The 21,682-nt window shown below is 39.1% G+C and overlaps 1 protein-coding gene and 1 long non-coding RNA gene across 4 annotated transcripts; both read left to right on the top strand.

Moving 5' to 3' along the window:
• The first annotated feature begins 5,005 nt into the window (after window positions 1-5,005).
• Window positions 5,006-12,151, top strand: LOC122039912 (zinc finger MYM-type protein 1-like). Its single transcript, XM_042599329.1, has 6 exons — window positions 5,006-6,106; window positions 6,208-6,747; window positions 9,595-9,679; window positions 9,760-9,812; window positions 9,967-10,030; window positions 11,763-12,151. The coding sequence occupies exons 1-6, from the start codon at window positions 5,006-5,008 to the stop codon at window positions 12,149-12,151; spliced, it is 2,232 nt and encodes a 743-aa protein (XP_042455263.1).
• A 1,834-nt stretch (window positions 12,152-13,985) lies between these two features.
• LOC121977478 lies at window positions 13,986-14,484 on the top strand. 3 transcript variants are annotated; one of them, XR_006110888.1, is made up of 3 exons: window positions 13,986-14,119; window positions 14,223-14,325; window positions 14,391-14,484. It is a non-coding gene; the product is annotated as an uncharacterized LOC121977478 (long non-coding RNA). The 3 variants fall into 3 exon arrangements; XR_006110921.1 differs by having other exon boundaries at window positions 14,399-14,462; XR_006110951.1 differs by having other exon boundaries at window positions 14,388-14,445.
• The last annotated feature ends 7,198 nt before the right edge of the window (window positions 14,485-21,682 follow it).

Below are 21,682 nucleotides of genomic sequence, written 5' to 3'. Positions count from 1 at the left end.
CAATATTATTAAAAGTAAGTAATCACTAAAAATGTTTTTTTTTTGATATTTTAACAAATTCAACGTAAATTTCCAACTATCTCTAAAATTTATTAAAAACTTAACTTTTATTAAAAATATTACAAAAAATACCATAACTCTCCAACTCTATATTTCATAATTCATTCAACTTCCTATATAAGTTACAAGAAAACCTATATTTTCTCTTTCCCATTGGTTCAACTTGGAATAAGCACATGAATTAGTCTTTCATGTACATCCATGAAGATAAATTGAATGGTATTAATATAATTGATCAAGATGAATATTATTGTCCCGACTAACCAGATAACTGAAATCAATCTAGGTAAAGTTTCAGTCTCACATTAATTGATTCCATTATAAAGAAGAAAAATATTGCATCAAGATGTTTCTATATAGAGGAGCCACAAGGATGACATATTATACCTCCTTTGTATACATATTCATGATGTCACCACATGTGGCAAGCTGTTATGGCAGATGCATACAAGTGTTGAAGTCTAGCCGTTAACAAAAAGTAATACATAACTTTTCATGCAATATTTTTCTTCTTCTTCCCTAGTATGCAACTACAATGCTTATAACCAGAATGAGTACAGATTCTACATTCAATTAGTTTATTGTCTTCATTCAAAAATATCATGCAACTATTTATACAATAATAAATTTTCTCTACAAGTAAACTTAAACCCCTCACCAATTTCTTTGTACAGTAGAAGTTATTAGTCATTAGGTGATAACAGGAAACAACTCTGACATTAATTGATAAATATCATCATAACATTGTTCTGAGAAATGATTTCTGTCTTGATGTTTAATAACCTTATAGTAAATAATTTTTAACATGTCATATAGTTGTTGAACTTCAAGTGTTGGTATTTCATCTATATTAGAATAATCAACTGCATTCATCATGTTATAAACCATTAATTGCATTCTCATTAGATGATCATTCCCCTAAAGCAGTTGTGTCAGATGAAGAAACAATTAAAGTTGATGTTTAATAACCTTATAGTAAATAATTTTTAACATGTCATATAGTTGTTGAACTTCAAGTGTTGGTATTTCATCTATATTAGAATAATCAACTGCATTCATCATGTTATAAACCATTAATTGTATTCTCATTAGATGATCATTCCCCTAGAGCAGTTGTGTCAGATGAAGAAACAATTAAAGTTCCAATTGGATGAAACAAATAAGGCTTTTCGTAATAGTACCAGTTGTAGTATTTTGGAATAAAATCATATATATATATATATATATATATATATATATATAAATTTTAACAAATTTAAAAAGAATCAATATTATTCAAAATAAGTAATAAAAAATGATTTTTTTTAGATTTTAACAAATTCAACATAAATTTCCAACTATCTCTAAAGTTTATTAAAAACTTAGTTTTTATTAAAAATATTAAAAAGAATATCATAACTCTCCGACTATATATTCCATAATTTATTCAACTTCATTAGCAAACCTATATTTTCTCTTTCACAATAATCACACGAATTAGTCTTTCATGCACATCCATGAGAATAAATCGTATGATGTTAATATAACTAATCAAGATAATATTATTGTCTCGACTAACCAGATAATTGAAATCCATCTAGGTAAAGTTCCAATCTCACATTACGTGGTTCCATTGCAAAAGAGAAAAATATTGTATCAAGATGTTTCTAAGTAGAGGAGTCATAAGGATGACACATTATACCTCATTTATGCACATATTCATGATGTCACCACATGTGGCAGGCTGTTATGGCAGATGTATACAAGTGTTCAAGTCTAGCAGTTAACAAGAAGTAATACGTAATACATAACTTTTCATGCAATATTTTTTTTTCTTCTTCTTCCCTGTTATGCAACTACAATACTTATAACGAGAATGAGTATAAAATTCTATATTCAATTGGTTTATTATCTTCATTAAAAAATATCATGTAGTTATTTATACAACAATAAATTTTCTCTACAAGTAAACTTAAACTCCTCACCAATTTCTTTGTACAGTAGAAGCTATTAGTCATTAGGTGATCAACAGGAAGTAACTGTGACATCAATTGATAATATCATCATAACATTATTCAGAGAAATGATTTATGTCTTGATGTTCAATAGCTTATAATAAATAATAGTTGGAAATGATAGGATGGAATGTCTTCTCACACTTTTTTTGCATTACTTTTTAACATATCATATAGTTGTTTAACTTCAAGTGTTAGTATTTCATCTATATTATAATAATCAACTATATTCATCGTGTCATAAACCATTGATTACATTACATTCTCATTAGATGATGATTCCCCTAGAGCAGTTGTGCCAAATGAAGAAACAACTAAAGTTCCAATTAGGTGAAACAAATAAGGTTCTCCATGTGTGTATATATATATAGTATTTTCATCATGGAATGATGTATTTCTACATTTACAATGATTATACAAACAGCGTAACTCTGCATCATTTATATATTCTAGATGACTCTTAGTAAAGTTAACAAATTCTTCAACTTCAGTAAAATATTCTTCTCGGATAAATCTATTTTCTAATCTATTATATATTCAAACTTTATTTATATACATTATAACCTAATGAGAAAAAAATTTGCTTGGAGATTAAACCGGTAAAACTAAGCATGTAAATGTTTTAAACCTAATCTTAAACACTTAGAATTAATACTATCAATAGCACTTAAATTTAAACTAAACATTAAATTTGAGTTTGAACCTTAAAAGATATGCAATAACACTGAAAGAGAAAGATTAGAGTCAAGCTAGTGTCGCCTTCACAACTTAACTCGTGTAAATAAAGAAATGTCGTATACTTGAAGATAATGAAAAAAATAACAAAAAATTTGCTAATTAAATCAATCACATTACATAATACCTTAAATACAACAAGATATATAACAACGCGACCTCGCAGCCGACCAAAATTGCGGGCAAAATTAACTAAGGTCGTAGATATAATTAGCAATCGACCGACCAAAATCCATAGCCGTCGACGTGATCTCGCGATTTGCCAACCAAAATCCATAGCTGTTGATGTGATCTCATAGCCAACCAAACTCATGAGCGTGAGCTCGCGGCCTGCCAAACTCGAGGCTGCGAGCTCTCGACTGGCCAAGTTTACGGCCGTGAGCTCCCAGCCAGCCAAAAAATTAGAATGTAGCCCTACATTTGATTCCCAAAATAGTGATGAATAATAGTTTGATGATAGTTTATTTCCATCGCTAATCGCTAATTAATAATAAACAAATATATTCCACTGTTAATTAATTACAGATGTTAACAGGGGCGTCGGCAGTCGCCCCCCTTGCCGGCAGAAAAAAAAAAAATTGGGGCGCTTCACAGTGGCGTAGAGAAAATTACAATCGCAGCAGCCAGCAGGAGACGGAGAAAATGAAGAGACGAAGAAGAACAGTTCATTTTGTTAATTGTGGACCACGTGTCCACTTTGACAGAACACGTGTCCACTTTGTCATATTTCCATTCCATATATAATTTATATAAAGGTTTATTTTTATATTTGTTTAATTGTTTTTATCTCTCCTCTGTTTGTTTTGTTTCCACCGCCGCTCACAAAACCTTTAGGCTTTAACCTTGTGATCTTGGTCTTGCCCTTTGTTTCTTCTCTCTACCGAGCACCGACCAAAACGGCAAAGCCGGAAAGTCCTGCACCAAAGGCTTTTTTTTCCTCTCTTCCGAGTTCCAAGTGTCGATCAAAGCGGCAAAGCGCCAAAGCCCAAAGGTGAAGCCTTCATCCTTCATGTAAGTGGATTTTATTTTATTTTATACCTGAATTTTATTTTATTTTTTTAATAATTGTTTGATTATTTCTTGATTACCATGTATGATACAATTAATAATTTAAAATTTTAATTGTTTAAATGTTTAGTTGCTTTTTATCACCTCTCATTGTTAAATTGTTCACATTACTTTATGTTGATAATTTTTCCCATACATTATAATTTGTAGAAAATGTTGAAATATTTTGCAAAGAGACCTAGGAGTTCAATTGAATCGTCTAGTGTTCCGGATGAAGAGTCTACTCCTACACCACAACCACCACCACCTCCTCCTCCTCCACAAATTTTATTTGAAAATATTGAAAATATGAGTAGTGAAGTAGAAATTGTTGCTGATCCTGGTTTACGAAAATTAATTGAAGAGTATGATGTTGGTGCTAGAGATCGTATTCGAAAAGAATATATTGCTATGGGCCCTTATCAACCTCGAGGCCATAATTTTCCAAGAAAAAAAATGGGTAAAGACAATAGATGTTTCAGAGAGGTTTGGTTTAAAGACCGTGATTGGTTGGAGTATAGTGTTTCAAAGGATGCATCCTTTTGTTTCTGGTGTTATCTTTTTAGACCTAGTAATATAGGGTTTGGAGGAGATGATGTGTTTACGAGATCTGGTTTCATAAATTGAAAAAAAGCAATTGAGAAATTCAATGAGCATGTAGGTGGAGTTGGTAGTGCGCACAATGAGGCAAGAATACAGTTTGAGGGTTTCAAGAATCAAAGATAAAGTGTGGAGTATTCATTTTCATCGGGGAAACATGAGCTTGAAGTTGCTTATCGCAAACGCTTGACTTCCATTTTAAAAGTAATTCGATTTTTGTTGTTACAAGGATTGCCTTTTCGGGGACATGATGAGTCTTCGACATCATCCAATAGAGGAAATTTTTTAGAATTGCTCAAATGGTATAGTTCAGAGTGTCCAGAAGTTGTGGCAGTTGTTGGTAGGGGTGAGCATTCGGTTAATTCGGTTAATTTAATATTAATTTTGTATAAATTCTTTTTATTATTATTTTAAACAAATTTAGTTAATTCAGTGTTAACTGAAATAACTAATTCGGTTAATTCAGTTTTAGTAAAACTTTGATTTGATTCGGTTAGCTAAATCAATTTTTGATTAATTCGGTTAATTTATGGACCGAATTAACCGAATGTTCACCCCTAGTTGTTGGAATGAATGCACCTGGAAATAATCAAATGATTGCCACAAAAATTCAAAAGCAATTGGTGAATGCTTGTGCAGTTGAGACCACAAATGCTATTCTAGCTGATTTTGGAGATAGGTGGTTCACTTTGCTACTTGATGAGGCTCGTGACTGTTCAGTGAAAGAGCAAATGGCAGTTGTTATTAGATATGTGAACAAGCATGGAGAGGTGATTGAACGATTTATGGCTGTAGTTCATGTTGTAACAACTACAGCTGCTTGTTTGAAGGAGGCAATCGACTCTTTATTTGCTAAGTATGGTTTATCAGTGGCGAGATTGAGGGGTCAAGAATATGATGGTGCTTCAAATATGTCTGGAGAATTTAATGGCTTAAAGTCACTGATAATGAAAGAAAATCCGTATGCATTGTATGTTCATTGTTTTGCTCATCAACTCCAGCTAGTGGTTGTAGCTGTTGCTCAAGCAAATCAATATGTTTGTGATTTCATGTGGATTGTTGGTTCGATTGTGAACACATCTGCATCATCTTGCAAAAGGGCCGACAAACTTCGACAACTTGAACATGACAGAAAAGTTAAACTTCTTGAAAGAGGAGAGATTAGTTCTGGTAGAGGACTAAACCAAGAAACTAGTCTAGCTAGACCTGGAGATACACGATGGGGGTCTCATCATTCAACTTTATGTCGTATTGAACAAATGTGGCCATTTGTTATAGAGGTTCTTCAAAATTTGATTGATGATGGTGATCGTTCTTCTAAGAGTTTAAGTAGAACTTTAGTTGAAAGAATGGAGAGGTATGAATTTGTGTTTATTCTACTATTGATGAAACGTATATTGGCAATCACAAATCATTTGTCAACCGTTCTACAAGAGAAAGATCAAAATATTGTGAATGCGATGCATTTGATCAATAATGTGAAATGCAAATTGCAAAAGTTGAGAGATTCTGGATGGGATATTTTACTTGAGGATGTGAAGAAGTTTTGTAACACTCATTCCATTGAAATAATTAATATGACAGATAACATCAACAGCCGTAGTCGTTTGAAGAGAGATGGAAAAAATGTTAATTTTTATCACTACTACCATGTTGAAATCTTTTATGAGGTAACTTCATAATTCTTTTTTTGTTTACCGTCAATTAAATTCTTTTAAACATTAACATATTTATTAATTTTTACTTTTGTTGTTTGATTTTTAAATTGTAGGTTATCGATATTATTCTACAGGAGATGGATAGTCGTTTCTCTGAAACAACTACAGATTTGTTGATTTATATGACATGTCTTGATCCTAGGAACTCGTTCTCTAGATTTGATGTGCAGAAGTTAGTGCGTCTGGCTCATTTTTATGAGGATGATTTTTCTTGGAATGAGCGTATGTTGGTTGAACAAGAGCTTGAAACATATATTGATGACGTCAGATCAGATGAACGGTTTGAAGGCATTTCAGATTTGAGATCTCTTGCAAAGAAAATGATTGAAATAATGAAGAATCGTGTGTTTCCTTTGGTTTATCAGATGATTGAGCTAGCCTTACTTCTTCCAGTTGCTACTGCAACTGTTGAAAGAGTGTTTTCGGCAATGAATATTGTCAAAATAGATTTGCGAAACAGGATTAGAGATGAATGGATGAATGATGGTTTGATAGTATATATCGAGAAAGATATTTTTAATACTGTCGACAATGAGCCAATTTTACAGCGAGCCAATTTTACAGCGTTTTCAGAACATGGAGTCTCGAAGAATGTAATTATCACGTATTCGTTAGTAGACTGCTTTAATATTTTAATATTATTGTACTAGTTTCTTTTCATAATATTGTACCTTTTCTCCTGTATGCAAGTTATTTAATTTTTTTTTAATTACATAGAAGTTATTAACTGTTCAAAAAAAAAATTCGTCGCGCTTAGATCACAGCCGCCCCTCCATAATTAAATTCCTGAATCCGCCACTGGATGTTAATGTTCATGGCTAACTAACAACGAAAATATATAATACTAATTAGTTAATGATTGATGTTTATTTTCTTACTAACTAACGTTGAAAATTAATATATGTTGTTAATTTGATTGTTAATTTTGATATTCGTGTAGTGGTTTAAAAAGGTCAACATCTAATTAGCTTAAAATGAATTAAATTGAGATTGATAAATCCCAAGATATTTGAAAATGTTTATCTCAAGACAAATTGAAATGAGAATTTCAATTTTTATTTCGAAAAAAAATCAAATTTAAATATATTTTGACTTACTATATCTTCTATCCTTAAAATTCTGATAAGTATTTACTATCCTTTTAATTAACTTAACTATTTATCACGTTTTTATTACTCGATCTGTTTTATCACATCCAATATTTTCCAAAAAATAACATGTTTCAATTATGGTACTTGATTTTAGATTTAATACATAATGATTAAAATAATATCTTTTTAAAATTCTAAAAGTCTATATAAAATTTGTATTTCCATTGCATATACATTGTTAAATATTTTTATCAAAAAGATTCGATGACCTTATGCTATTTAAATAATTAATGACTAAACATGCTTGACTGTGAGATTTCCATATAGTTTGACATAATTAATATTTACATGAGTATTTATTTTAATAGATGAATTAATTTTTAGTTGGAATAAAATATTTTATTGAATGTCTTATCTTTATTATAATGTTAAGATAAAATATTTTTTATAATTTACTTGTATATGTATTATTATTTTTTTATTTTTATTCGAGGGTTGTGATTTAATCAATGCGTCTCGATTTTTTTTATTTATTAAAAATAAAAAATTCTTTAAATCTAAAATCCAAAACATCCTAAATATATATATTATATCCCATGAGCATCTATTTTTTTCGTTTTAATTTTTTTTTAGCTTGAACACTATAATTCAACTCTTGAACCCTAAAGATAAAATCCAATTGGCTTAACCCCAAAGTTAAAAAAAATAAACAAAAATAAATAAATAATAAAAGCAACTGTGCCATCAACATAAAGGCGTCTAGAATTCATCTGTAACATATCAAAAATATCCAATTGGCACGAATTCACAACCCAAGTCCATACTTGTCCGAAAGCGGTGAAGGTGGTAAGCTGGGGCGTGGCTCTGCTATTGACCAAATGAAGATTCCGCACTATCCTGCAATACCAAAAGTGTTAGTGTCGAACCAAGGAAGGAGTCCTCAGTGTTAGCCCTCTAATACTCAAGTCAGTGATCAGTTTGTGGAGAGGAAATAGTGAAGACGAACAACAGCAAATGAGCGTGTAAAATTATAGAGCATCACATACTTTCACTAGTGAATGAAAACCCCCTTTTATAGTGTCAGTATTATATTTACGTGCGCACCTTAAAGTATTTGCACGTTTCCCAAAGAATTCATAAGAAAGGATAAACTATAAAGTGCCTCTTGTTGGCATATGAAACACCTGATAATCGAACCTAAGTTTTGATTATGATAAAAAGTTCAAAGTTAAGGTTTCTTGTTGTTCTAAAAAGTTGAACTAAGTGTGCAGAAAAGTCCTAAGTGATCTTAGGCAATGTGAAAGTCTTAGTTGAGACTAGGCAAAGAAATCTTAGTAGACACTATAAAAGGGGGAGTGGTCCGGGGGACTGGACAAAGTCTTGGTGGGTGGAAAGTCCTACATGTGATTAGACAACGAAGTCCTGGTCCAGGGCACTGGGCAAAGTCGTGGCGGGTCAAGGACGTTGAGTGAAATTGTGAGATACGGCAAAATAAAATAACCTATAATGATTATTGAGAATTTTTGGATATTTTTTCTGGATTTATTTGGAGGACTTGTGACAGGATTTAAGGGGATAAGTTATTGGGCTTAAGATGTATTGGAGATCATCATTTGAGGGGTTTATTAGAGAGTTGATTAGGTAGAAAAATTAAACCTTTCCTATATAAATAGGAAACAACAGTGCCCTAGCTTCATCCTGTGCCTTTTCCCTTCCTTTGTTTTCGCCGACTCCTCACCCTTTCCTCCCGATCTCGTCGATGGACTCGACCTCGACGCACGCTCGCACCTGATCGCCGGCGCCTTGTCGCAGACGAGCCTCTGATTTCCTCAACCCCTCGTCGGAGGTCCCATCTGTAGAGTCTCCCTTCAACACGTCGCTTCGCACAAGAGCTTCTCGGTTGGGTGAGGGGATCTGCACTCCGGTGATGCTGGAGTCGGATTGCCTGCCCCCGAGCTTAATTTTTGGTTGAGGACTTGCGCTCCAAGAGGCTGCGTCGTCTTTCCAAGCCTAAAGCTGGGTTTGCTGTTGGATTTCTCTCCGCCGCTTGTGGTGGTTCCGGGCAGTGAGGTAGGTCAAAGTATGGTTTTGATTAGGGTTTTCTCTTAACTATGGAAGCTGTGATTTGAAGCCAGGATGCAAGCATATGTTGATTTAGGTATTGTTTTGGCAGTGATTCACGGTAGGGGTTCCGACCACAAATTCCAGCAACTGTTCTTCACTCGGAGATTAGTGGGGACTCACTGTGAAGGCTTGGTCACAACTACAGATGTGAGGTTGGTAGAGCTAGGTGTTGAATTCGGTTGGAATTACAGATTAGTGCAATTTCAATTGTTAGTAGCCTTGTAGAATTGTGGTTGTGCTTCTGAGGTAGCGAGCAGCATCTTTGTGGTTGTGCTGGCGAATTCCATCTCTAGGCAGGGAGACAACAGAGGTGAGTTCACTGTTGGGTAAAGATTTGGATTGGTTGGATACTTAGTTTAGTTGAGTATGAATTTGTGCATTTGTATTTAGGGAACGAATGCATGATTGGAAATCCAAATTGTCATAGTGTGTGTGCTGGAATGGTGACATAAATTAGGGTTTGGGAATTGTTTTGGAGTAGATCAGTGTGGGGTTTATTTAGATAATGAAGGAGCCCAGAATAACATGCCTGATTTGAGTATTGGCTTAACTATTTGGTTCTATACGTATATGGTTAAAATTGATACGTTGATGCAGGACATTGATCAGGACGAACGTCGTGACGAGATTGGCGTTGGATTCAGCCTACACTTAGAGGCGGGTACTTCTTGCTTTATCTCTTTAGCACATTGATCTTAGTGCATGAGCTATATGTTTAGATGGCTACTATGTTTATCTTGACTCCACTCTTGTTTTTCTTGCGCTTGATACTTCCACTCAATCTTTGAGCTACTCATGTCTGTTTCTATACAGTCTCTTGTTGCTATCGATGATATTTAGCAGATACTATATTACTAGGTATCAGATACCAGATACCAGTTACCAGATGCCAGACATTAGATATTAGGTATTGGATATATAGACACCTGATACCATGTTTACATGCTTTGGTTGCTGTTTATTTACACACCTTACTGAGCATGCTGGCTTCATGTAGCATACATGTTTCTGTTTATATATATATGATGACTATTGCATTGTTCGCATCATGTCATTGCATGCATTGCTGACGATCCTGTCTCCCTTGTGGTTGAGGCGGTTGTTGGCTGGGCCGCACGCTCGGCCACTCATGGGTAGTGGTAGCTGGAGCGTGTCGCTTGTCCTGTCGTGCCACACTCGGTCACTCATGGGTAGTGGCGGCTGGAGTTACGGCAGCAGGGACCCCCGTCGCAGACGTAGCTATTCAGCTACTATGCACCTGTCCATCCGGTCACTCGAGAGTAGTGGCGGCCTTTGGGTGGTACAGTTTGTCATCGATCTGGCCTCTCGACCATACAGGGGTCGTGGTGCAGAGAGGTGGGCGGGGTGACCATCCGTACATACGCTGTTATTATATCTGCTGGTTGCTTACTTATGCTGTTGTTGCTTATCTATGCTGTTGTTGCTAGATTATGCTGCTGTTGTTTATTTATGCTGTTATGCTTACTTAGGGTGAGATTTATACCTATGTTAGGTGTTTAGACACTGGCTTACTTACTGTTGACCTGTATATACCTCACATGATACCATGTAGTTACGAGCAGTACTGTAGCAGGACTTTGCTACATCTACCTTCCCTTACTAGCCTAGGATATGGTTTCAGGTATGGATATATACTTTGTTTACCCAGTAGTATCTGCTATTTATCTTTCCCGAGACTGTATCCTGTTGTACTCTTAGCTGTTTATGATACTCATGCACTGTCTACTCTATTACCCGCTGAGTTTTTATACTCACTACCCGCATTGGTAATTTCACCAGGTAGCTGATAGCGATGCTAGTACGCTTGGAGGAGGATCCCGACTGCCGGTCCCACGTCACTTCCGAGGATGGTTTACGGTTTTGGTTTTCATTTTATTGTGAGTTAAACCTTTGAATTTAGCATTGTAATAATTGGGTTGTGGACTTGTTTTGTATTTGGTTGTTTTGTCGAGGAGTCAAGCCGGGCCGGCCCGCGGTGAGTTTTTGATATTTTATCTTTGTTATTCTTGTTTTCCGCTGTGTTTGACTTTACAGCCGTGTGGGCTGCATATTATCTGCGTGGTTGTGATATATTTGTATATGTATTATCTGTGGTGTTGTATACCGGTTCTATTTGTCACTGCTACAGGGGAGGTGCTGTCCGATTTTCGTCGGACAACCTTACTCTCGGGGCGTGACAATTTATTGGTATCAGAGCCACAGGTTTTACGATGTCAGATTCGTACGTTTTGGATTTTTCGTGATTTTATTCCTCGAAGTGACTTTTTGGGATTTGGGACCAGGCGGCGGCGGAACACCTCCAAGTTATAGGCTGTAAGTTTTATAAGTACGAACTTATATTGTTTGTAGTACTTATTAGTGGTTTACACCAGGTATGAGACGTGGTCGAGCGGTAGCCGGTTCTCGTCGTGGACCGGGACGATCACGGAAACAACCCATTGAGGCAGAGGAACCAGAACCAGTGACTCAGGAGGCGGAATCTTCTAGGGATCCAACTGATGTTGAGACGGTTAGTCTAGGACAGACCCATCAGACTCCTAGAGATCAGGGACGTCAGCCTCAGGAGATCCCTTCAGTCATACCATCTGGTAGAAATCGGGAATTTCAGCCTCAGGGGATTCCCTCCGGGATACCATCAGCATTTCCTACTCTTGCTACTACTGATTGGATGAGGGACAGAGCTCGGATACCGTTGCTGGCGAGGTCCGTCAAGGACAGATTTACCTTATATTTGGGCGGAGCAGATCCTTGGGCTGCTTGAAGTTGGTTGAAGAATTTAGAGAGCACCTTTGAGTACCTGAATTGCACGGACGAGGAGAAAGTGGAACTGGCAGCGTATCATCTTCGGGATCAGGCAGTCACATGGTGGGACATGCAGAAGACAATCTTTAGAGAGCAGCGCATCACATGGGCGATGTTCCGAGACGCGTTTGAGCGGCAATATTTCCCAGCGACCTTCTGTCTAGCTCGACGCCAGGAATTTCTGAATCTCAAGCAGGGCGACCGGTCAGTGATGGAGTACAATGCTGAATTCTGTAGGTTGGCAGAATTTTGTCCTCACTTAGTGGCACAAGATTATGATCGTATGCAACAGTTCACTCAGGGTCTTGCGGCATACATTCGGATCCGGATGTCAGGATTTCCAGGTAGTTCCTATCGGGAGGTTCTAGATCGAGCATTATTCATAGAGATGACTCAGCAGCAGGTAAATCAGGAGAAAGGACATGAAAAGCAGTCGTCGCAGAAGAGAGGGAATAAGGGTCAAGACTTGCAAGTTACTTCCGAAGGATCTTCTCGGCCACAGAAATCAGAGCGCACCACGGACGGGTCTACTAGTTCCCCTAAGAGAAATCGGAAGAATGGTAATAGTGAAACCAGGTGTTTCCAGTGCGGCTCGAAAAGTCACCTCAAGCCTGATTGTCCGTTGGATCACTCGATATGCTTCTATTGTAAGCTTCCGGGCCATGAGAGTCGAGAATGTACCTTGAAGGCTCAGTTAGAGACTACTAAAGTTACCTTTCAGGGAGATCGACCCACCCAGCCATGGCAGCAGAGAGGATCTCAAACGAATCAGAGTGCTCCTTGTCAGCAGAGACCTCAGCCTTCTCAGGGACAGATATATCATGTGCAGGGTCAGGAACCAGCGACTACACAGTATTCTGCCGCAGTATCTTCTCATCAGACATTTCCTGTACAGCAGGTTTTTCATCCACCTCAGCCCTACTCAGCGTTCCAACAGCAGCCTCAGTCTCAGTATCAGCAGCCGATTCCTGCACATTCGATTCCATCACAGACCACCCCAGGCATGCCTCAGCTGAGCTCGGAGGAGGGTCGCGTTTATGCTGTCACATGAGAGGAGGCACAGGGAGCTGAGAGATCGGTCTTCTGAGGTATTATTTTACTTTATACGTTTATTATAGGACTATTAATAGATGCTAGTGGAACCCATTTGTTTATCTCTCAAGTATCTTTGGGGGGGTGTTGCCTACACGCTAGACGCGTTACCTAGCAGTATCTTTACCGTTTAGAGAGGTACTTGTTGTACGTCTAGAAGACGGAGGATGTTCTTTGGTTTTGATGGTCCGATATTTGTGTTATAAATTTGGGGACCAAATTTTTATTAGAGCGGGAGAATGTGAGATACGGCAAAATAAAATAACCTATAATGATTATTGAGAATTTTTGGACATTTTTTCTGGATTTATTTGGAGGACTTGTGACAGGATTTAAGGGGATAAGTTATTGGGCTTAAGATGTATTGGAGATCATCATTTGAGGGGTTTATTAGAGAGTTGATTAGGTAGAAAAATTAAACCTTTCCTATATAAATAGGAAACAACAGTGCCCTAGCTTCATCCTGTGCCTTTTCCCTTCCTTTGTTTTCGCCGACTCCTCACCCTTTCCTCCCGATCTCGCCGATGGACTCGACCTCGACGCACGCTCGCACCTGATCGCCGGCGCCTTGTCGCAGACGAGCCTCTGATTTCCTCAACCCCTCATCGGAGGTCCCATCTGTAGAGTCTCCCTTCAACACGTCGCTTCGCACAAGAGCTTCTCGGTTGGGTGAGGGGATCTGCACTCCGGTGATGCTGGAGTCAGATTGCCTGCTCCCGAGCTTAATTTTTGGTTGAGGACTTGCGCTCCAAGAGGCTGCGTCGTCTTTCCAGGCCTAAAGCTGGGTTTGCTGTCGGGTTTCTCTCCGCCGCTTGTGGTGGTTCCGGGCAGTGAGGTAGGTCAAAGTATGGTTTCGATTAGGGTTTTCTCTTAACTATGGAAGCTGTGATTTGAAGACAGGATGCAAGCATATGTTGATTTAGGTATTGTTTTGGCAGTGATTCACGGTAGGGGTTCCGGCCACAAATTCCAGCAACTGTTCTTCACTCGGAGATTAGTGGGGACTCACTGTGAAGGCTCGGTCACAACTACAGATGTGAGGTTGGTAGAGCTAGGTGTTGAATTCGGTTGGAATTACTGATTAGTGCAATTTCAATTGTTAGTAGCCTTGTAGAATTGTGGTTGTGCTTCTGAGGTAGCGAGCAGCATCTTTGTGGTTGTGCTGGCGAATTCCATCTCCAGGCAGGGAGACAACAGAGGTGAGTTCACTGTTGGGTAAAGATTTGGATTGGTTGGATACTTAGTTTAGTTGAGTATGAATTTGTGCATTTGTATTTAGGGAACGAATGCATGATTGGAAATCCAAATTGTCATAGTGTGTGTGCTGGAATGGTGACATAAATTAGGGTTTGGGAATTGTTTTGGAGTAGATCAGTGTGGGGTTTATTTAGATAATGAAGGAGCCCAGAATAACATGCCTGATTTGAGTATTGGCTTAACTATTTGGTTCTATACGTATATGGTTAAAATTGATACGTTGATGCAGGACATTGATCAGGACGAACGTCGTGACGAGATTGGCGTTGGATTCAGCCTACACTTAGAGGCGGGTACTTCTTGCTTTATCTCTTTAGCACATTGATCTTAGTGCATGAGCTATATGTTTAGATGGCTACTATGTTTATCTTGACTCCACTCTTGTTTTTCTTGCGCTTGATACTTCCACTCAATCTTTGAGCTACTCATGTCTGTTTCTATACAGTCTCTTGTTGCTATCGATGATATTTAGCAGATACTATATTACTAGGTATCAGATACCAGATACCAGTTACCAGATGCCAGACATTAGATATTAGGTATTGGATATATAGACACCTGATACCATGTTTACATGCTTTGGTTGCTGTTTATTTACACACCTTACTGAGCATGCTGGCTTCATGTAGCATACATGTTTCTGTTTATATATATATGATGACTATTGCATTGTTCGCATCATGTCATTGCATGCATTGCTGACGATCCTGTCTCCCTTGTGGTTGAGGCGGTTGTTGGCTGGGCCGCACGCTCGGCCACTCATGGGTAGTGGTAGCTGGAGCGTGTCGCTTGTCCTGTCGTGCCACACTCGGTCACTCATGGGTAGTGGCGGCTGGAGTTGCGGCAGCAGGGACCCCCGTCGCAGACGTAGCTATTCAGCTACTATGCACCTATCCATCCGGTCACTCGAGAGTAGTGGCGGCCTTTGGGTGGTACAGTTTGTCATCGATCCGGCCTCTCGACCATACAGGGGTCGTGGTGCAGAGAGGTGGGCGGGGTGACCATCCGTACATACGCTGTTGTTATTATATCTGCTGGTTGTTTACTTATGCTGTTGTTGCTTATCTATGCTGCTGTTGCTAGATTATGCTGCTGTTGTTTATTTATGCTGTTATGCTTACTTAGGGTGAGATTTATACCTATGTTAGGTGTTTAGACACTGGCTTACTTACTGTTGACCTGTATATACCTCACATGATACCATGTAGTTATGAGCAGTACTGTAGCAGGACTTTGCTACATCTACCTTCCCTTACTAGCCTAGGATATGGTTTCAGGTATGGATATATACTTTGTTTACCCAGTAGTATCTGCTATTTATCTTTCCCGAGACTGTATCCTGTTGTACTCTTAGCTGTTTATGATACTCATGCACTGTCTACTCTATTACCCGCTGAGTTTTTATACTCACCACCCGCATTGGTAATTTCACCAGGTAGCTAATAGCGATGCTAGTACGCTTGGAGGAGGATCCCGACTGCCGGTCCCACGTCACTTCCGAGGATGGTTTACGGTTTTGGTTTTCATTTTATTGTGAGTTAAACCTTTGAATTTAGCATTGTAATAATTGGGTTGTGGACTTGTTTTGTATTTGGTTGTTTTGTCGAGGAGTCAAGCCGGGCCGGCCCGCGGTGAGTTTTTGATATTTTATCTTTGTTATTCTTGTTTTCCGCTGTGTTTGACTTTACAGCCGTGTGGGCTGCATATTATCTGCGTGGTTGTGATATATTTGTATATGTATTATCTGTGGTGTTGTATACCGGTTCTATTTGTCACTGCTACAGGGGAGGTGCTGTCCGATTTTCGTCGGACAACCTTACTCTCGGGGCGTGACAGAAATCCTAGGGTTAAGGATGCTAAGTGAAAGTCTTTGGGGTCGTGAACGCCAAGCAAAAGACTGGACGGGTCAGGGATCAGACATCTAATGGAAAGTTCTGATATCTCAAACGCTAAGTAAAAGTCCAAACAGTCTGAATGACTAGTTTGGCAAAAGGTAAATTCTCCTAAAGAAGTAGGTGAGGATGTGTTTCTCAAGAGAGAATAGTAGACATCAGTTCGATCTAGAGTTTCAACAAAACTCAAAAGTCATGATCGGATAGTTCAGAGGTTATCAAAATTATTCTTTATATATATTGTTGCCTGGACTAACTTTTTTTTTTTGTGCAGAAAGATAAAAGTTGGAAAAGGTAATCCGGGCACTCGGAGTTGCTCCAGGCGCCTGGGTAAGCTTCGCAGAGGAAGCGTGCTGGAGCGGGTGCCTGGCCAGGCACCCGAATGGTCCGGGCACCCGGAGTTGCTCTAGGCGCCCGGACAAGCAAAATATCATCTTCACGCTGAATTAGACGTGATGACTGGCTGACCCATGTCAGTGGTCTGGGCGCCTGGAGAGGGTCCGTGGCACCTGGACGTGGATAAACTTCAAGGATAAAGTTTCGATGAGAGCTTGCCACGTCAGCACAACCCATGCACCCGAGAGGGGATCCAGGTGCCTAGACGGAGCTATAAAAGGAGGCTTCGACCAGTAACTCAAACACATCAATTAAAAGAAGTTTCTCTCCCACGCACTACTCAGAAAACACTTCTATGGCACCTAAACGGTGCTCCGACGACCGAAGGCTCACAACTTCAGATCTTTAAAAGTTGTCGATATAATTTTATTTACTATTTTTAAATCATTGTAGTTCTTATACTCTATTCTTGTAACATTTTTCGAACTATTAGTGGATTTCCCATCAAAAGAATTCAACGAGTGCGGGCCTTGGAGTAGGAGTCGTCATAGGCTCCGAACCAGTAAAACTTGGTTGTGTTAGCATGTTGTTTACTTTTTGTTTCTTTTTTTATTCCGGTGCACTTACTCTTTACGCAAGTGTTTTCCGAAAAATGTGAAAGCCACAAGGGCTATTCCCCCCCCCCCCCCCCTCTAATGCAGCAATCTTACAATTGGTATCAGAGCGGGGCCGCTTTAAATCGGTGAAACCACTATTCAAACAATTTTTTCTGTGGTATCATTTTTAAATTTTTCGGAGTCGATCTGAATCGGTGTTATCACCCCTATCGATTAGTTTTTTTCACAATCGTTATTTTTTTTCTCAAAGTTGGTGCAACACCACTCGAGTCCTTAAATTTTCTTTTTATCACGCAGTATTAATCTAAGACCAAGTTTTGGGACATTCTTCATATTATTTATTGTGTGCAAGATTTTTTTTTAATGACCCATCAAGAAGGCTACAACACCGCTCATCCACCTCTTTTCTCTGATGAAGACTTTGGCTACTAGAACGCCAGATGAAGTACCACTTGAAGAAGCAAGTTGAAATGTGGATAATCATCTAAACGAGATTCGCACTACCACTAAACGAAACCGAAAAATCAGTGTCATGCGACAACTGGGACCCACACCTAATGAAGAAGATCGAAGCTGATGCTAAAGATACTTAGATGCTACGGTGCATACTAACCAAAGCAGAACTAAACTGAGTCAGCCCGTTCACAAGTGCAAAGGATCTGTGAGAGAAACTGATCGAGTTGCACGAGGGGACCTCCGATGCAAAAGTAAGTAAACACGACCTTATTTTAAATAAATTGTATAATATTAAAATGTAGGATAGTGAATCGACAAGCCAATTACACGTTCAAATCCAAGATCTGCCCAATAGCCTCCATGTTAAACATATTTTCATGGAATACCTTGTAGGCATCGATGATAGATGCTTACAAAGTATCTAAGAACCTTTTCTTAATTAGATTAGACTAGCTATTTTTTGAATTTGAATTGTATGAACAGACTAATGCACTGCCAGTCAAGAAAAATATTGCTTTGGTTGCATGTACAAGCAAAATGAAGAAACCAAAAACCAAGTACCGAACAAACCTAAACCTTAGGTGGCTGGCCAAGCAAGCTTGGAGTCCAAGCTTGGGTCGACCAAGCAAAAGGTTGAGCCAAGTAGAGGTGGCCAGCCCTAGCTTGGAGCCCAAACTTGGTGTGGCCGGCCATATTTTTAAAATCTTTTCTTATGTGGATACCATGATTTTAAAAGAGAGTTTAAAATTTAAATCTTACCTTTTATAGCTTTCTACAAAAGATTAAGTGAAAGGTTTGATATATTTCATTATTTGGAGTTAAAAGAAATATTTTAATTTTTGATAAAACTTTCCTTTTTTGTAACCATCTTAATGATTTAAAAGAGAGTTTTAAAATTAAATCTTTCCTATTATAGTTTCTACAAAAAGATTAAGAAAAGATTTGATATCTTCCCTTATTTGTAGATTGAGAGGAAGATTTTAATTTTAAAGATAACTTTCCTTTTTAGAAATCATCCACATGTTTTAATAGAGAGATTAATAGAGAGATTTTAATTTATAAAATTTACTTTTATAACCAACCATGAAGGAAAAATTAATAGAGACATTTTTATTTTTAAAATTTCTGGAAACAAATAAGAAAATTTTAATTTTGTGTTTAAAACTTGCCTTATTTGGAGCAATTGAAGGGGTCGGCCATCATAAAGGATTAAAGGAAATTTTGTTTAAATTTTATTTTTGTTGGCAAGGAGAATAAGGAAGTTTTTATTAAATTTTCCTTATATGCCAAGACCAAGGAATATAAAAGAGAGGGTAGAGGTACCTCACCTTATAACCTATCATCTATTATTCCTCTCTCTTTTCTTCCTTGGTGTGGCCGACCCTAATCATCTTCTCCTCTCTTCTTCTTGTGGCTGAACCACATCATCTCTAGGAGTTCTTGTGGTGGCCGGATTTTTCTTGGAGAAAGAGAGAAAGGAGGCTTTGCTCTTGCATCCCTTGGAGCTTGAAGGTTGGTGGTCGAAACTTGCAAGAAGGAAGTTGTCTTGGTGGTTCTCATCTCGGAAGATCGTTGCCCACACAACGCCCGAGATAAGAAGAGGAATACGATAGAAGATCAAGAGATTGTTGCTTACAAAGAAAGATATAACTAATAATTCTATTCCGCATCATACTAGTTTTCTTTGTATGAATTTTGAAATACCAAACACAAGAGGCATATGATTATAGGTTTCGAATTTGTGATTCGAGTTTGTGTTTTTTTTGTTTTTCGAATTTGTGATTCGATTGTTCCTTTTGGTTAAACCTAGGGTTACTATAAGGAAATTAAATATTAAATTTCCTTAAAAAGGCTTTGTTTAGGCGGTGGTGGATGATCTCATACCCAAGAAGGCCTAGTACCTTGCCATGCAGTCCTGGAAGCCAATTTTAGAAATTAATATTTAATTGAATTTGTAACATGGGTAGATTTGGATCAATAATGTTAAGCATCGTTTGTGATCCAGGTTTAAACCACTAAGAACAAATAAGTTAAATTTGGAATCAATGTTCTGTTTGCGATTCCTAATTTAATTTCTAAAGAACACAATAGGTTATTAGTAAAGGTTCAGGACTTGTACAAAATTTTTGTACAGGGGAACCGGTATGATATTCCGCATAGCAACCAATAGAGCGGCGACCTTAAACCCAGGAGAAGGTATGAACCTTGTTGAATTCGTCAATGGTCGATCGATGACCCATAAGTCGTCGGGACAAATTGAAGACAGGCCATGATTATAGTCGAGTGAAATAATTGGTACCAAGCATGGAAATAAATAAATTGTAAAGAAAAGCCTCCTAGAGCGGGCAAACCGTTCATTTCGTAAAAGGATGTTGTCGGGCGGCAGGAATACATTTAAGACTCAAAAACTTTTACAGGACTCCAGCTCACTCTATATAGTCAAATACATCATCAGGCATGAAGTCGTTCAGCTGACTATGGTTGATAATGCCGTTCGTCAGGGCTTCGGGGAGATGACCGCCCGCCTTGAGCTGTTGGAGGGTCCCATCAACGGCTAGCTCGAACGCTCGGGCAATCCGCTGGACAACTTTGTCAGTAAACTGGTCCGAGCGGAGATACTCCTGTCTCATCACTGCAAATCGGCTCAGCTCGTCCTGTTGATAGACCGTCAGGGTAGAGCGGGAGGCCTCTAGGGCATCTTTGGCATCCTTGAGCTTCTTATTCAAGGACTCCTCTCCAGCCGCTCGACAGGCCCACTCGGCGATCAGATAGTCCTCGGCTTCTTTAAGCTTTTGGGTGAGCCGTCAAGCCTCCTGGTTCTTCAGTTCCAGGTCAGCGATGGCTCACTGTTTCCTTGTGGAGGCCAGCTCGAGCTTTTTGTCATAGGTCTTCAACTGTGTCTTGATCTGGCCCAGCCTGATAGCCTGATTGACCGACTTTTGATGCTCTACCACAAGGAGTTGTTGGGCCTTCTCCAGATCGGCTTGTAGCTACGTAACCGATGGCCCGTGGGAGGAAGGTGCGCCCCCAGAAATCTTGAGCTTCTTCAGCTCTTCCTCCACAAGGGCGAGTCGTTGGCACATGGCCACACTCTCCACCTAGTACTATAGGGGAACAGAAAAATATTAACGCCGATCGGAGAAAAATTATGAAGTGATGAAATATGTACCCCAGTGGACATCTGCAGATGGTTGTTGCCGAGCTGCCCGGGAGACATCGTGGCTGCTCAGGCCCTCGCCTCCTCCCAAATACAGGCAAGTAGCCCGCGGATCATAATCTTGTGTTCTGGGGTGGTCAGACGGGCGCACTGCTCCAGATAGTCTTCTATTGGAAGGTTGAGGGTTGCAGTCACCGAGCGCCGGCCGCTCAGGTCCGATGAGGAGGAAATCGCTGGGCCAGAAGGAGCAACAGTCGATGCTGGGTCGATCCTGGACACCAGTGGTCTCCATTGAGTTTGAGACGGAGGCAGAGACGCGATAGGTTGGCGATGATAGGCTCTGGAGGCAGATCGACTAAGGAGGGTGTCCTATTGAAGGAAGTGGCCTCCATTATTTCAGGGATGACCGTCGGAGATGATGTACCAACCCGCTCGGCGGTACCCACGGCTGAGGTGGCGGATCAGGAGGTGTCTTCCTTCCACCACCTCTTGCGCCTGATGATCGACAACCCCTCATCCGAAGACTCGGTACCTTCGGTCCGAGTGGTGGGTTGTGCTTCAAGAGTTGGAAGCGGCTCAACAACTTCTTCGATGTTGGCTGTCTGAACGGTGGTGGGGGTCTCCCCACTCTCGGCTTGCGTGCCTTCATGGGAGTCGACCGGCATCAGGCCAAGGCTCGCCAT

This window comes from Zingiber officinale, chromosome 1B (genome assembly GCF_018446385.1).
Source record: "Zingiber officinale cultivar Zhangliang chromosome 1B, Zo_v1.1, whole genome shotgun sequence".
Lineage (NCBI taxonomy): Eukaryota > Viridiplantae > Streptophyta > Magnoliopsida > Zingiberales > Zingiberaceae > Zingiber > Zingiber officinale.
The sequence above is the reverse complement of the archived record's forward strand: the minus strand, read 5'-3'. Positions and strand labels throughout refer to the sequence as shown.